This window comes from Crotalus tigris, unplaced genomic scaffold (genome assembly GCF_016545835.1).
Source record: "Crotalus tigris isolate CLP2741 ecotype Arizona unplaced genomic scaffold, ASM1654583v1 scf7180000018786.1720131, whole genome shotgun sequence".
NCBI classification, from domain to species: Eukaryota; Metazoa; Chordata; class Lepidosauria; order Squamata; family Viperidae; genus Crotalus; species Crotalus tigris.
The window spans coordinates 1285740-1303919 of record NW_024097201.1 but is presented as its reverse complement, the minus strand read 5'-3'; the positions used below and the strand labels follow the sequence as shown (position 1 = coordinate 1303919).

The window sequence follows — 18180 nt, the reverse complement described above, 5'->3', positions numbered from 1 at the left end:
TTGCTTTATGAGTGCTATATTTGCATAACTATATCACAAAAAGGATCATTCAATCAGATGCAGTCATGTGATGACCTGCTTTAAACTGTCATGACTTATGACCATAATTATGGGCTCAATTATGATTGTAAGTCAAGGACTATCTTATTGCTACTATCAAGATTAAAATTAGAGAATAATTACTTCTTCTCTGAAAAAGTAGTGTATTTTCAGATGTTGCTGAAATTCTAACAGTAGGTGCTAACAGTGTAGAATAACCTCAACTAAAAGAATATGAATTACCATCCCAGTACTCCAACTTAATTAGGAATGGGTTATAGCAGATCATAACATCTTAGAGAAATTTTAAATATCCACTATCCCAAATAATACTTCTCAATGTGAGGTGCCAAGACCCTTTCAGCTTCCAAGCTGATACAATAGTAGAAATTGTATATGTTTTTAAATGCCCTCATTTACTAGAATGATGTATTCTAAATTTATCTCCAAGTGTTCCCAATCCTTTTTCGTTTTGTGATGGCAAAAGTCATTTCTATTTTTACTCTTGACGACTATTAAACTAAATTAAATTGGCATTACAGTTGGAAGATATGTGCTGTCTGCTAACCATGATACTAATACCATGAATTTTTTGTTCCGTCTTATTGTATATATCAGTGATGGCGAACCTTTTAGAGACCGAGTACCCCAAAACTGCCCCACCCCCACACTGCCCCACCCCTGCCCCGCCCCCACCCACCCGCAGGGCCACCCACCACCACCTCCACGGCCCGCCGCAGATCGCCCAGGTGGCCCAGCAGTGCCATGGCGGCCACGCTCGCCACCCGTGCCCCGCAGCATCAACTTTTTGCGACAGGGTGCAAGGGCAGACTCTTGTCCCCACTGCCATGTCCTTGGCTGCATGGCTTCAAGTGGGCTGTGCCTGACTCTCCTCCAGGGGGGCTGCGGGTGTGGAGGGGGCTGTGGGGGAAGGCAGGGCTGGGGCAACGGCATGTGTGCCCACAGAGAGGGCTCCAAGTGCTGCCCCTGGCACTTGTGCCATAGGTTCGCCACGATTGGTATATATGATCAAAATTGGGGCAACCCTTTGCGACTGGGCATGAGCCTTCCACAAAAATACCTATCACGAAAGCTAGATATTGTACAATACATTGCATAATTTCTGTTCTCTTATCTTAAATACAGTATATGTTGTCTTTCGTAGATATTTGAAGGAGAAAAACACAAAACATCAAAAAGTTGGCGTCATCCACTAAGCAAACCCCCTGCCAGATCTCCTATGACGCTGGTTAAACAGCAGGCAGTAAGTGATGAAGGTGAGCATATTTTAAAAGCACCATGTAATAATATATTTTCCAGCCAACAAATTAATATGCATACATTTTAAATGTTGCTTAGTGATAAAGATAAAAAGGTATTTGATCTCATGCCAAAATTTCAATAATTGTAGAATGAACTGCATTAAATGTTTTTGGCATGTTTCCTGAATACATAATGTCCTTTCCATCCTTCTATTCTCTTTGTCTTCTGAATGTATTGGAAAAAGAACTGGTAAGATACTCAGAACTGTTGCTTAAATACTGTAATTACTCCATCCTAGAACATAACAGCTTTAGAACATCATAAAAACATTATTTTAATGAAGCATTAAAAAAGATATCAAACCCACTTAAGGAGAGAAATTGGACCTTGAATGCACATTTGGGTCTAACCCAGTTTTGGGTCAAAAAAATGTTTGAGTTACAGTATTTCTCCTTTATTAAGTTCTGAATTTTGTATCTAATTTCAAGTATGAAACAAGAGTGAAAAGGTGCATCCTTTTATATTGCTATGACACTAAGGTCAGTGGTGGGATTCAAATAGGTGAACAACCGGTTCTCTGTGTAGATGCTGCTTCCGGAAGTCCATTCTGGGCCTGGGCAACAAAAAATTAGCTACCGGTTCTGCCAAAGTGGTGCCAACTGGCTGAATCCCACCACTGACTAAGGTAAAGTTTCCCTGTCAATCGTGTCTGATTCTAGTGCTCATCTCCATTTCTTGGCAAAGGGAGCTAGCATTGTCTGATAATCCTTCCATGGTCATGTGGCCAGCATAGCTATATGGAATGCTGTTACCTTCCCACCTATTAATCTATTTGCATTTGCATGCTTTCGAACTGCTACTGTATTTTTCTGAAAATAAGACCTGGTCTTTTTTTTTTATTTCCAAAAGAGGCACCAGGTGATATTTTTTTTTGGGGGGGGGTGTCCCACAGTCTCACTTCACGGCAGCATCAACAGCCCTGCCCAGCCAGCCCACTTCTTTTGCGGCCAAAGGAAATGCCTCTGCCAAGGAGAATGGTGCTCCAGATTGATGCACATGGCACCCCCCCCCCCCGGCCTGCATTTCGCCATCAGAAGCCTTCCGTAAAGGCCTCTAAAGCCGAAAACCGAGCTACGGATTCAATCCTTAGCTTGGTTCTCAGTTGCAGAGGCCTTTCTGGAAATGCAGGCTGCTGGGCACTGCAGAAGAAGTGGGCCAGCGAGGTGAGGCAGGTGTTGATTCATGGGAGGCTTGGCTGCTACGGTAAGTGGGGATGGAGCACATGGGGCAGCTTCACCCCCCCGCCCTAGTTTGATTTTTATCTGTGTACCTTGCCCCAAAACTAGGACTTAGTTTTGGGGTAGGGCTTACTTTCGGGGAAACACGGTAGGTGCAGAACTCGGATTTCGAATCCAGGCTGTTCCAGATGACAAGCTTAGCACTTTTAACTGCTCAATCATTGTGCCCCGACGCTATTACACTACACAATTATGGTTTATCTTTTTTTCTAAAAACTCCATATCTACTTTTTATCTGTGAAGTGTTAAAGATTAATCATAGAGTCCTTTAAACAAAAAGGAAAATGTATTTTATAGGCTTATTTGTTGTTTTCTCTTAAAATTCATGATCAGTTGGAGAGGAGATGGTTTATTTCTTAATTTCTTGTTCCATTCTTATTATATAATATGCGTAGCATTCCCACTTTCTACTTTTGCCCACAATAGTGTTATGGGTTGCATAGAGAAGGTAAAATTGGCCCAAAATCACCTGGTGCGTTATGTGTAAACTAAAAACTTTATGCCAGTCCAATATCTTAATCCTATTGTTAGGATTGTGTTTATTGGAAAGATTAAACATTTTAAAATTATGTGGGTTTTCTTTTGTTTATTAATCTGTCAAGTAAGTTAATTTCATTTAAATTAACATATTAAAGAAATACATCTGGTGATTTGGTTATTCCTAAATCTATGTAAATGTGGTTAGAATTAGTGAGTTTATCTCCTGGTTAGTGCCCTTGTCAACTTTTAAATAGCACCATTAATACCATAGTCATATTTATTTTTCTGTTTACATTTTTCTGTTTTGAGGTTGAATAAAAAAGAAAAGCCCGTGTAGAATATGTATTGCACTTTTTATTTTTTATAACTTTTTTACATACTTGTGATTTTAAATGTGCAACACTGGGTATTTTGTGGCTTCATAGACACTATGTACAGCTGCCTCCATTTGAATAAAAGATGGGGGTGGGAGGGCAGACTCCTGTATATTATTTTACAGTTTTTATGTCAGAGAATTCTGAAGATTGCTGTAATACCTATCTGTTTAAACAATACATTTAAGGAAAACAGTAGACCAGGGGTCCCCAACCCCTGGTCCCTGAACCAGTACTGGGCTATGGCATGCCAACAACTGGTCCGCACAAACAAGCAAAGCCTCTGTCTTCAAATTGTAGAAAGTTTTGAGCCATCAGCTGTATCTATGTAATATATGCTTGTCCTAAGGATTATGAGTGGGTTTAGAATGTTCCCCTAATTTACACAAAAAATGCTGTATTAATGTTATAACCCATCTGGTAAAATTATTCAATTCAAATGAAATTGCTGCATTTTCAGTTAGAGATTACTTTTGTGTCTAAAGATGATAGTAAACCTTGGTTGAACTTAAGTAAAACATTTAAAAACAAGGACATTTTGAGCATTCTCTCAGGTCCAAAGAACTAAAGGAGCAGAGATTTGAAGTATATTTCCCCTCACCTGTATCATTCTTCCATTAAAAAAAAAAAAACAAGCTCTACCACTTATATAGAAATAAATTGGTAGTGTAGCCTGGTAAGTTCTCAAAAATTACTAGTCTACAGAATAAATAAAACGTGTGCTGAGATGTAGCTTTATATTTCTTTTGCTTTTCATGAAATAGCAGGGACAGAATTTAATCCATATTCTGCTAGTTGTGTCAAGTATGAAATTTCCAGTTGGCTGTTGCTACCAAGAAAGTGCTAAAATACAAGATTATATTAATAAAATTAATGGGTATGTTGCAGAATAGAAAAGGTAAATACCATCTTCCATCTTGTTACACAACCACCGTACATGCAATACTTGTATGTTATAATCTGGGATAGAGTTGAAATCTCTGAGGAATTCTGGGAGTTGAAGTCCACAAGTCATAAAATGGCCAAGTTTGAAGACCCCTGCTTTTAGCTAATCTAGGCTGTGTTGAGAAAGATTTCTGTGAAAGGGCCTGTTTCTAAGTCTGCCCTCAATATGAGGATAATTATTCTTCAAATAAAATTTAAATTAGTTACTCTATTCAAGTGACAAATATGTTGGCTAAACAGGACTGATTTTTTTTCATTTTATTCTGAATGCTATGTTGCTTTCTGTTGTTCTGTTCCCCAAATAAATTTCTGTGGCTTATTTAATTGATGGTTATATTGATTAAAAATAGTATTTCTCAGCAAAAGTTCTGTATTTCAGTTCTGTGTGGTTGTAAAGCTTCTTATCTTGATCTATATAACATGGTTGGGGCATGTTACTCCCTTTCTTTTTTTGTAGATAATCTTATTTATAGATGGTACCTTGTAAAAATTTAGAGACAAAAATTATATATAAATCCTGCTTGGATTAGAGTCGTTTATGTGCATTTTCATAGTTTTCTTTCCATGATTGGGCATTCTCTTCTAGAAAATATAGAATCAATTTAGGTCTATAGAAATTTAACCATGAAATTTATAAATTTATTTATAGAGAATTTTTATATTGACAAGATAATTTATAAACTTGAAATTACATGATCTTATTTTAATCTAGGATTAGCGAACAGATGAAGAATTTTTAGATAATTTGGGATTTTTTTTTAAAAAAAAACACATATTCAAACATAAATGGAGAACCGGGTGACGTGGAAATTGTATTCTTTTTTCATAAGTTTCTGTTATGATTTCTTGATGTATATAACTCATATTTTGAGGAATACAGACAGTCTTCAACTTACAACTATTTCTTTAGTGACCGTTCGAAGTTACAACTGCCCTGAAAAAGTGAAATATGACAATTTTCCACAATTACAACCAATGCAGCATCCCCATGGTCATATGATCAAAATTCGGATGGTGGGCAACTGGTTCATACTTATGATGGTTGCAGTGTCCTGGGGTCATGTGATCACCTTTTGAGACCTTCTGACAAGCAAAGTCAATGGGGAAGCCAACCATATTACTAATTTAACAACGGTGGTGATTCACTTAACCACTGTAGAAGAAAGGTTGTAAAATGGGGCAAAATTCATCTATCAATTATCTTGCTTAGCAACAGAAATTTAGGGCTTAGTTATGGTTGTAAGTTGAGGACTACCTATAATTATTTATGTTCTGTTTCCAAGTAAAAGGCATTGAGACGAGGCAGGAGTAACAAACAGTCTTGTCTTTATTAAATCTCCAACAGAACCAAAACAAAATGGCCCAGATTCCTTTTATACCCCTTCTGCAGGGATAGTGTCAACCAATCAATGCAATGTATTTCTTCCGCCTTGCGCATGCGCAATAGGCTGGAGACAGCCTGTCTGGTCCCGGGCATCCACGTGGTCTGCCTGGGCCTTTCTGCAGCCTCCTGTACCTGCTGAATGACTCAGCAGGCCCAGGACATAACAATTTGGCCACAGAAATATTGACTCCATAAAAATATATTTAGAAGTACATTAATGGTATAACGCCTGGAGGATATGAAGATGAAAAACTAATAGATTAATTCCTCTCAAGTTTCTTAATGCAAATTAGTAATTCAAAATCATAATTTCAGCAAATTATAGATGTCGAATTCTCTTTTATTTCTTGGGCTAAGAAGAGGATAGAGTGCATAGTAATGCACAGTTGCTGTTCTGAAAAGATATTTTTTGTGCAAGTGATAAAAAAGGTTAAACTGATAATTATGACTGGGAAAAAATAATACGGAAATCTAAAGAAAGAGAAAGATAACAAGAGTGATTTCTCATGTGAGAATAACTTTTTTACATTGAGAAGCACACATTGGCTTACATTAAGATTTTCATTACTATGACATTGTAATTATCTACAATATGGTGTCAACACCGACTCCACGAAATGTGTTTATTTTAGCCTTTTAGACCTTTGTTGATTTGTATTTTAAAATAAAATATTGGATGAATAGCTGAAGTTCACTTCCAGTAAAAAGCTAAAGTTCATTTTCAATATAAAATAAAATGTATACTTGTGAGAAAAAATTAATTAAACCCCATGCAGAGCTCAAAGATAAAAGTGGCATATTGTATTTAGATTTGCTTATTTTGCATTATGTGAAGAACACAATAAAGAAGAGTGACAATAGGAGTCAAAATTTGTTTGAATTTTCCCAACAATTGCATGCTTGAAGAATAAACATGATATAGTTTCACACTAAAAGCACTATTATAATATATAATATGATATAATATAATGTTTTCTGAGGTTTTCGCAAGGGTTTGTATGTAGGTCTTTGGTTGTTCGGGTTTTCTCCTGCGTAAAATTGGAAGTGTCTTGGCGACGTTTCGACGAAGTCCCATTCGTCATCTTCAGGCTGGTGTTTTCAGCTTCGTGCTTCGAGCAGCAATGTGTGGTCTTAGCTGTTTCTTCCTTTTAACTGCCAGTGGGGGTATGAACTGATTGGGTGGGAGCTTGGCTGTGTTCTGATTGGGTGGAGGTGTGTTCTGATTGGTTAGGGGCTTGGCTGTGCTCTGATTGGCTGGGGGAGTGTTCTGTTTGGTTGTGCTCAGGTTAGTCTGAGTTGCAGGGGGGGTTAAGATTTTGGGCTACCTTGCTATTTTTTGGCTTCGCGTTCGTGGTCATGCCTCATCTTCATGGAGGGTGTCAGTTTGCTTCATGTATGGATTGGAGGGGTTTAAAGTGACTAATGATGCAGCTGTGGTCTGGCTTCTGTTTTGTGGTCGTGCCTCATCATCGGTGTGGCTTTGGGTTTGCTTTTTGCGTGGATGTGTGATATCCCTCTTCACCCAAGTGCCTATCAAAGAAGCCTTGACAGCTATCCAAAACAAATATAACTCCCCCAAAACACATCTTAGATCTGACCAACCACTGCCTATCCAACACATACTTCATCTATAATGGACAAAAATACAAACAAACAGAAGGAGCACCCATGGGATCACTCCTCTCACCTGTCATTGCCAACCTCTACATGGAACACTTTGAAACCCAAGCTCTAGAAAAATCGGATCACAAACCCAAACTCTGGCTCAGATACGTAGACGACACCTTCATAATCTGGCCACATGGGAAAGAAAAACTGGACAACTTCCTCACACACCTCAACAGCCTACACCCCAAAATACAGTTCACCATGGAAACAGAAGCTAACAACCAACTTCTCTTCCTGGATGTCTTAGTCTACAAGAAATCCAATGGCTCCCTAGGACACACCATCTACCAGAAGAAAACACACACAAACCGCTATCTGCACGCTCTCTCACACACCACCCAGCACAGATCAACTCTGTAGCCAAGACACTCATCTCCAGAACAAAACGCTTAGCTGACGAACAACACCTAAAACCCGAACTACACACTCTCACCAATGTACTAACATCCAATGGATTCCATAGAAATAAGATTACAAACCTAATCCAAAAAGAAACCCCCACTAAAATCCAAGACAAAGAACAAGAAAACGGCAAAGCCCTCCTCCCATACATAAAAGGCACCACAGACAGAATCAGTAAGATCCTCCATAAACACAACATCAAAACAGCATTCTGCACAAACAGAAAAATATCCACCATCCTTAGAAACCCCAAAGATAAAATTGAATTAGAAAATCAAGGAGTAGTCGAAATCCCATGCACCACTTGTCCCACCACATACATCGGACAAACCAACAGAAGAATAAGTGCACGCATTGAAGAACATAAGAACTTAGTCAAAAAAGAGGAAGCAACATCTTCCCTGGTCCAACACCTTAGAGCCACAGGACATGAAATTGACTTTAAAAATACCAGAACCATTGCCAAAAGTGAATATTTTAATAACAGAATAATCAGAGAAGCCATTGAGATAGAAAAACACCCACACAGCATGAACAAGCGAGATGATACCTCCCGCCTACCAGCCATTTGGAAACCCGCCCTTATTGACAAACGACTCCCTAACACAAAAAATGATACCAGACCCACACTCACAAAAACCACACAGGATGTCACCACCACACATCCACGCAAAAAGCAAACCCAAAGCCACACTGATGATGAGGCACGACCACAAACCAGAAGCCAGACCACAGCTGCATCATTAGCCACTTTAAACCCCTCCAATCCATACATGAAGCAAACTGACACCCTCCATGAAGATGAGGCATGACCACGAACGCGAAGCCAAAAAATAGCAAGGCAGCCCAAAATCTTAACCCCCCCTACAACTGAGACTAACCTGAGCACAACCAAATCGAACACTCCCCCAGCCAATCAGAGCACAGCCAACCCCCCAGCCAAGCAGAACACAGCCAACCCCCCAGCCAATCAGAGCACAGCCAAGCCCCTAACCAATCAGAACACACCTCCACCCAATCAGAACACAGCCAAGCTCCCACCCAATCAGTTCATACCCCACTGGCAGTTAAAAGGAAGAAACAGCTAAGACCACACATTGCTCCTCGAAGCACGAAGCTGAAAACACCAGCCTGAAGATGACGAATGGGACTTCATCGAAACATCGCCAAGACACTTCCAATTTTACGCGGGAGAAAACCCGAACAACCAAAGACCTACAAAACCTCAGAAAACAGGTTTTGTTTGTCTGAGGTTTTCGCGGTTGTTTGTATGTAGGTCTTTGGTTATTCGGGTTATTTAGATAGCGGTTTGTGTGTGTTTTCTTCTGGTAGATGGTGTATCCTAGGGAGCCATTGGATTTCTTGTAGACTAAGACATCTAGGAAGGGAAGTTGGTTATTAGCTTCTGTTTCCATGGTGAACTGTATTTTGGGGTGTAGGCTGTTGAGGTGTGTGAGGAAATTGTCCAGTTTTTCTTTCCCATGTGGCCAGATTATGAAGGTGTCATCTACGTATCTGAGCCAGAGTTTGGGTTTGTGTTCAGATTTTTCTAGAGCTTGGGTTTCAAAGTGCTCCATGTAGAGGCCTGCAATGACAGGTGAGAGGGGTGATCCCATGGGTGCTCCTTCTATTTGTTTGTATTTTTGTCCGTTATAGATGAAATATGTGTTGGATAGACAATGGTTGGTCAGATCTAGAATGTGTTTTGGGGGGTTATATTTGTTTTGAATAGCTGTCAAGGCTTCTTTGATAGGCACTTGGGTGAACAGGGATATGACATCGAAGCTCACGAGTAGGTCGCTGGGCTGTAAGTTTTGTTTCTTTATGATCTCTAAGAAATGGAATGAATTTTTTACATGTGAGGTGATGGATTCTGCATAGGGCTGTAGTTGTTTGGCGAGAAATTTGGATAGATTTTGTAGAGGTGAGCCTATGGAGCTGACTATGGGTCTCAGTGGGGTTCCTTCTTTGTGTATCTTGGGGAGACCATAGAGCTTAGGGCATCTGGATGATTTCTCTCTGGGAATGATTCTTTGCTGGATCTCTTCGCTAATGGGGGAGGCTTTTATTTTGGATCTGGTGATTTTTTCCAGATAGGTGGTGGAATCTGTGTTTAGGGGTTTGTATGTAGAGTCTTGGAGTAGGTTGGTTAATTTGGTTTGGTAGTCAGATGTGTTCATAACCACCGTGGCATTGCCCTTGTCTGCTGGTAAGATTATTATGCTGGTGTCTTCTTTCAGGTTACGTAGTGCTGTCTGTTCCTCTTTGAGTAAGTTGCTTTTGGGTGGCTTGCTGGTGCAGAGGATGTTGGTGATTTCGAGTCTGATTTTGTTAGCGTCGTTGGGGTTGATTTTGGTCAGGCTGGTTTCAACTCCACATATAATGGTTTCAGTTGGGATGTGTTTGGGAGCGACTGCAAAGTTGAATCCTTTGGAAAGGACATTGGTTTCGGCTTTGGTGAGGATCCTATCTGAGATGTTATGCACTATTTGTTTCATGTGTGGCTGTGAGGGAGGAGGGGTTTGTTTCTGGCATTCTTGTAGTCTTCGGAGTTTGTTGGTGTGTGTGTCTGTCTTGAGGGTGGTCTGTGTTTCAGCTCTCCAGACGGCGAGTTGTTTGGATTTGTCCCAAAGTGCGGGGTGGATCTTGTTGCTGAGTTTGAGGTGAAGTGTGAGGAGATCTTTGTTAATTCGGTCTAGGAGGAATCTTTTTGTGTGAAGTTCATTTCTGATTAGGGCCAATTCTGTTCTTTTCAGGATGCATTTGGTAGCTGCAGAGTTGGAGTGGAATTTCAGTTGGAAACATGTGGGGATTAAATTTTGATCTCGGCAGTTGCGTAGGAATGCGAGGTCACATAAAATGGAAGCTCTTTGGACTTCAAGTTTTTCATAAGTCCTGGTCAGATGGTGGATTTCCTCCCCGTAGAGGTTTGATATTTGTTTTCTGAGGTTTTCACGGGTGTTTGTTATTGTTGCTTTTAGATATGTCAGAAAATTAATTATGCTGTGGTATTGCATTTCTAAATTAAGATCAGACTACTACATTTCAAAAGTATCCAAAATTTGTAATTAAATATAACACTCCAGTCTCAGTTCCCCTGTCTGATCTCTATAGCATTAAAGAATGTAGGCAAGTGTATAGCTGTCTACCTCTGTTTCTCAACAATCCATATCCATACATTGACAATAGGTTCTTGGTTGTCTCAAACAAATACATTTGAGAGTCATATTTGGTGCATTCTTTCAACTGGTTACAACAAGGACCCTGGGTTACAACATCTGAAGTTGTGTGTTACAGTAGCTAGAAAAACTGGCTACTTTTACTCTTGCATTCTCACTGTTTTATTGGAGGTTAAGTAGATGCAGTTCTCACAAGATTGTTCCTTTCATATCAAAAGGCAACCAGTTTAATAGCAATAGTATGATAGTTGGCACAGAGGCTTTGGTACCTACAATTCTACAGTGCCATTTGTCTGCTTACATAGAACACAACAGAATTGGTTTCCATGGCTTTTCTTAATGAAATATATTTCCAGGCTTAGCAGCTGAATTGCTAATACTGCATGTCGGTGGTAGACAGCTTTTCTGAGCCTAAGTCCTGTCCACTTACAACCTCTTTTGTTCTCAAAGGTTACTAGTGGTTTGCAGGCAGTTGAAGATCATATTTCAATCATCTAATTGTCAATTGGCATCTGAAATTGATGTGTTTTCATAGGGTGTGTACTCATTGTCTCTGTGCAGCAGGGAAGTTGTAACCCCAGGTTTCGGTTGTGTTTTCTATCAAAAAACACATTAGCTGTAGATAGTTCCTGACAAAGATTTGAGCAGGTGTAGAACCTATATTCATTCAAAGAATGAATGTTACAGGTAAGCATCTTGTTCTTTCAGTATATAGGGTACCATTACATTTCTTCTGTGCAGAGGATTTGATAATCATAAATTAGTTAATAATATCTCAAGATCACATTATGATACATAATTTTCTTTAAGGTATAAAAGATTTTAATAACTTTAAGGAGTTATTTTCAAAATAGCATATTGTTCTGTGTGTCAATGATAGGCATGTTTGACTATCACTTGGTATAGATTTTGGCAGGAATGAATAACTGTCATAAATAGGGAGTTAAGAGAACTGGTTGACTGTTCGGAATTCTCTGTATCTTTGAAATACAAGCTACCTCTTCAACCTGAATTCATTTATTCTTATGCATTTTCATGAAGTTGCTATTCATTCTTTTTAACTTCCAGTTAAATAATTGTTTGCTTTTAGCTTCCAAATATAGTTATTTCATATGTCAATTTCTTTTAAGAACTGCCTGAGGCTCTCTTAATTGAAGAGGAAATACAAGAAACAGAATCCTGGGCCAAGCCTCTAGTCTATCTTTGGCAGAACAGAATACCAAATTTTACTGCTGAAAAGGAGTACAATGCAGCTGTTGCCAACTTGGAACCCTATTGTGCCATTTGCACACTACTCAAGCCTTACTATAAGGTAAGAAAGTTTTTATTTGAAAAATAAAAGTACAGCTACACAAAAATTCTAGTACTTACAAAACTATTTTATTGTGAAATTACAAAATGTCTCTTTATTCTTAACATGTAAAGGTTTGAAAAGTAAATACACCTCCACCCAGCGCATCAAAATAAGTACTCTAATTCCAGGGAGGTATGTGGAATTGTAATTCTTACCATTAAAAAAGGAAGGAAAGAAGAACTATGCTTCTTGTTTGTAGCAATCGCCTTTGTTGTTTAGTTGCATGATGTGACAAAAGAAATAGAAGGAATTTTTTTGTGTGTATGTGTATCTAAACTAAGAGTATAATTTCACTCTAAGGAGTTACCTCAGTGTAGATAGGCACATACACTCAAATTGAAATATTGAATGCATATTCCTCCTATCCCGGATCTCCTCTTTCACTTTATGCAAAGCTGATTTTCATATTAAGATCCTTCCCATGTGCATGAAGGGGAAAGATTAGATCATTTTGTATTTTTTTAATAAACTATATTTAAACTTTTCTTTTAAAAAAATTATGTTAACATCATTGCTTAAATGTAAACAATTATATTTAATTTTTTCAATTACCATTTTATATACAGATTTGGTACTTTCCTGCTTGCTGTGGAAAGCCAAAGGTCTTGTATTATTTATGTATTTATTTTGATTTATTACATAACCTTACAAAATAGATACTTTAAGTATAGGTAGTCTTCAACTTATGACTACAATTGAACCCAAAATTTCTGTTGTTAAGTGAGACATTTGATCCTGATAATAAAAATACTGAATTTTTTAAGGACAGCATTCCACAATTGGGCAGCTACTGCAAAAATCCTGTTTCACATAGCTGCCTTTTCCATTTCAGACTGAAATAAATATTTTCTCATCTTCTAGTGTTTACATTGTAATTATTTTGACTCACTCTCAATATGAGAATATTTTCTTCAATGTGTTTACTGTAGCTTTTGCTGTTCAGATATTAATGATATGTAATTGTGGATAATCTATTTTACCATATACCTAAATAAAATAAATATGATTTGGATACACTGATAGCTGTGATATTTTTCTCTTTTTTTGTTCTTACAAAAACATTTGTCATTTTCATTCTATTTGGCAACTTCTAAGAAGACTCACATTCTCTCTGTCTTGTATATATTGTACTCTGTATATTGTACTAATCATCCCTAAAGTTTACCAATTTATGCAGTGGTGGGATTCAAATATGTGAACAACCGGTTCTCTGTGTGGATGCCGCTTCTGGAAGTCCATTCTGGGCCTGGGCAACAAAAAACTAGCTATCAATTCTGCCGAACTGGTGCGAACTGGATAAATCCCACCACTGAATTTATGAAAGGGTGAACATCACATTGGTAGTTAATTAGTGTAGCCTCCATTTTTGACCAGATTTCAGATCTTTCTTTTGAATCTGAATCCAATCTAGCTCAGCAACTATAGAAGAATGATATTCTTGGTTGTATACCTCATGAGACAAAATTTCCAGGTCTTAATCAAATGCTCCCTGGCTACAGCAGATGCTGTTTTACTTCATAGAACGACTCTTGATGCTTCCCTCATTGTCAATATATTGCTTTCTGTTCTTTTCTTATTTTACCAATTCTAAAAATTAATAGTAAGACCTAAATGCGGTGACAGAAAGAAGAAAGATTTAAAATAAAGCCAAAGTCTGCTTCAACTTCTAATTTTACAAAAATAAAAACTTCAAAAAGAAATTGCATTGAATGTAATATTATTATGGGAAATTTACAAAAAAAACAAACAAGAAAATTGAGTAAAAGTCTTTCTATTTATAATTTATTTTTCAGGCTGATAAACCTAATGAAGAAATATATGCCTGGTCCGAAACAAAACAAAAAGAAATACGTGTGTCCAATGAAAAGACAAAACCACTTATTCCAGAGATATGTTTTATTTATAGCGAGGAAAATACTGAAAACTATCCATCCAATGGCTTTATTGAAGAAGATGGGACTAGTATGCTAATATCCTGTGCAAAATGTTGTGTACAGGTCCATGCAAGTACGTATCATAGCTTTACATTCCGTTTTCATTTTGTTTGCATTGTTCAGCTGATCTTTGAGTAACTACAATAATTAATCTATCATTATTTCTAGAGGAGATGTATGATGATACAGAAATCATTTGTATCAAAAATGAAAGAGCATAATACTGGTGAAATCAGAAAATGGGTTTAAATATTCTATACAGCAGAAATAGAGCATGTTTTGAATAACTGAACTGTTGTGTTTGCAGGAATCTGTAGTTCTACAACCATGTTTTACACCATGACCTAAAAGCTTAGAACACTTAAGTGACTTGATTGAATCACAGCATTGATCATTACCCAGTACTGGCCCTTCATTACAGAACATTATTACTATTGTGATCAAATAGTTATTTTGGATTAATAAGCAGGCTATCATAGTCAAGAATTTTTGAAGAAAGCTGTTTTGAGGAAAGAGAACTGTTGCTTTTATTTCGGCAGCATATTTTTGAGAAAATGCTTGTTCTTCACTTTCTTTAATCACAGCATATAAATCTACTGTCTTTTTTTAATTGTTCAGTCACATGTTACTGCTTTAGCTAGATAAATAACAAAGTGCAAAATCTGTTGTATCATTTTTGCTCTTTCATTATAGGTTGTTATGGTATTCCTTCCCATGAAATCCATGATGGATGGCTTTGTTGTCGATGCAAAAGAGGAGCCTGGACATCTGTAAGTTATGAACTTCATTTACTTGTTCATAATCCCAACCAACCAATCTCCAGATTATATGTGACAATAAAACATAGATGTATGTATCTCAGAATCGACAAGTATTTATTTTGTGAATTTAACATATTTTTCTAATTATTATTGTTTGGAATGAATTTTTGATCTCATTTTGATATATGGTAAATAAACCATATACAAATTAAGAACAATTGAAAAAAAATCCAAGTACTGAATATCTTGATACTAATAATAATCAGAAATTGCTCTCATTATTTGTTGTTGCAATGCAGCTGATAGTCAACTAGTTCCAGACTGTAGCTAATCAACTGAGGCTTTTTGATACCATTCTTTTAAATTGCTGAGTACTGCACAAGTTATTCCAAGTTTGCACAATATTCCATCTAGAAAGATTAATGGACTGCCAATAATTTATTACCTCCCTTTGTAGCTGGATGAACAGACTGAAATTTAAAATTGATAACAGTGAAGGGTAAATACTAAGTTCAAAGGTGTAAAGCAGTAGACTGAAATCCTTTGTTGAATACATATTATACAGGCAATTAGTATATAAAAGAATCATATAGAATATAATGTATGCCTCAAAATAGCAATAATTTGAAATCTTTCTTTTCTATTAAGATTTCAGTTTTATGACATTAAAAAAAGACATGTTTCCCATGTTCTTCTATTTTACAAATGTATTTTATGTGGGATTTGGGGGGAATGGTAATGTACTTTTAATGAAAATATTTATATCTTATGCTATGTTTATGTTTTCTCATGGCTGTAGTTGAATGGTTTCAAGATGCGTACCTCTTACTCCTTGAATACTTTTCCTATGTTGTTCCAGTATAGGTTTCTTTTCCTGCAAGATATGCTGAATCCTTTTATTGTTTACTGATTTCCTCTAAAAATTAAGTTTATTTTTATGGTAAACTCAACTGAATGAAACAAATAACTAAAATCTTCAGAATAATTAAGTTGTAAGATTGTAGAAGATAAAACTAGTGAAATTTGAGCCATCTTTCACATTTAGGAACAATAATAAGACATAGCACTTTCATTTATCTCAAGTTAGTTGAGACATTTCATGAAGCTAAAGGTGATTAAAGGGAAAAATCCTAAACCCACAGTGTGCTGAGGGAACATTTTATAAACATGATGAGTATAAAGAGATATCAATTATTCAAAAATATATGTGTGCTACTGTATTATTTTTATTTTATAGGTGCTGATAAATTCAACATGTAGTACAGTAGTCCAGAATTTACCATTCAGTTTGTAAAAATTGGCATTTATTTCTATCTAAAGCAGTGGTTCTCAACCTGTGGGTCGGGACTCCATTTGGGGTCGAACGACCATTTCATGGGGGTCGCCAAACAAGGCTGTCCACCATTTTTCCCCCTTTTCTTTGGCCACGCCCCTGGCACCCAGTGATGTATAAGTGGTTGGGGGTCACCACAACATGGGCAACTGTATTATGGGGTCGCGGCATTAGAAAGGTTGAGAACCACTGATCTAAAGCTATTGTAGCCCTCCCAGGTAAACCAGACAATAAACAGGACTAGATGAAGTACCTCTACTTTATTACAAGGCTACATTAATACAATTTTGCAAGTCTGATGGTACTAACTTCCCATTGTCACTTTTAACTACTTTATCTATTAGGGCAGATCCTTCCTAAATTTCTTTCTCTGACCATTAAGCCATTGAGGGCTTCCATCTCTCTGTTTCCTAGACAGCATATTTTCCCCTCATTCCGCAAGGTCATCCATACATTACATTACAGCTATGAAATTACGCATGAAATTATATTTATCTACTTGCTTATTTGGGTTTATCCCCTGCTCCACTCATGTGTGACTGTTAGTAGATAACATCCCCCCATACAGTAATGAGATTAAAACACTTAACTTTTTAAAAAGAGCGTTGCCTAAAAGTAACAGGAAACAACAAGCAGTACTATTCTTAGTGCAGGAGAGAAAACATTGCAACAGATCCCCAAGGCCCTCTAAAAAAGCGTTTTGAAAAGCCTTAATGGCCTATTGAAACGGTAACAGTTTTGGATACAATCTGATCTGTAAGGAAATGCCCCAAGGGAAGGGGGCAATGACAAGAAAGACTGTTCCTGAGGTCTCTCAGATCTGGGTGCTCAGTTAAAGATGGCAGAAGGCAGCCTCAAGATACCCAGATCCTGGGCTAAGTTGTTCCTCGTAAAAACTGAATAACTAAAACCACACTGGGCTACTTTATACTTTTAAAAACTAATTTATTTTGCCAGTTAACTTTTGTATCTATAATTTTTCATAACATATTTGTATGTTACCTCTAATGTATCTGAAGAACTATCCTTTGTCCTACACAAATTAGGAAGAGAAACATTAGCAAATGAACTTTGCAATAAATAGTGACTTTGCCTCAGTTCTACTATGGAATATATTAGTATTTTTCACAGCAATTTAATTTATTTTTTTTTATGAAAAGAAGTTGACTGAACAGGTTGGAAGGGACAATAATTCCTTCCAGCTGTTGGTAAAGAACAAACAGAAGGTAGCAAATATGATGTGCATATTAACCAAGGCAAGCAAATAAAATGGCAAATGCCAATTTAGAACAGATTAATACGAAAACAGTGATTCACACATAGAGTTAATTCAGTGTTTGCTTGGTGAACTGCTATTAAAATGTTCCTAGAGTCCATTTCTGAATCTGTAATATGTTTTCGTTTTAGCAGGGTAGGCATTCTTTCCAGGCAAAATTGAATTTTTCTTCCCTTGTTGGTTATCCGAGAAAATTGTGAAAGGTTCCTTATCAGACAATCAGAAGTTCTGGGACTTATGAAACTGCTTTTGTTACAGCTTCTGTAAGAGTTGTGGGTGGGTTTAGAAAGGAGGGGGAATGGCAGAAGTCAATCCCAAGAACTGACAGTGTGTCTTTTAAGTCAGAATGTAATTATCAGTTTAGTTCAGTAAATGGAGATAAACAGCCCTGCTGCTCTATCCAGAGTTTGTCAGTTTTATTTCAGCCAAGGAACTGACCTGGCACCTTTTAGCATTAGTAAGAAGAATTATCATGAGTTTCATTGAGTAG

The 18180-nt window shown here is 37.3% G+C and overlaps 2 protein-coding genes across 10 annotated transcripts in view; one reads left to right on the top strand and one right to left on the bottom strand.

Annotated features, from left to right (window-relative positions):
* The window catches only part of KDM4C (lysine demethylase 4C), a 192047-nt gene that overhangs the window by 105735 nt on the left and 68132 nt on the right, over positions 1–18180 (top strand). For all 9 annotated transcript variants that reach the window (XM_039356156.1, XM_039356157.1, XM_039356154.1 and 6 more), the window contains 4 exons: positions 1205–1316; positions 12163–12344; positions 14180–14393; positions 15014–15090. In XM_039356156.1, the coding sequence (XP_039212090.1) occupies positions 1205–1316; positions 12163–12344; positions 14180–14393; positions 15014–15090 (585 nt within the window). The remainder of the gene's footprint in view (positions 1–1204; positions 1317–12162; positions 12345–14179; positions 14394–15013; positions 15091–18180) is intronic.
* The window catches only part of LOC120313822, a 68190-nt gene that overhangs the window by 21263 nt on the left and 28747 nt on the right, over positions 1–18180 (bottom strand). The gene's annotated exons all lie outside the window — the stretch shown is intronic.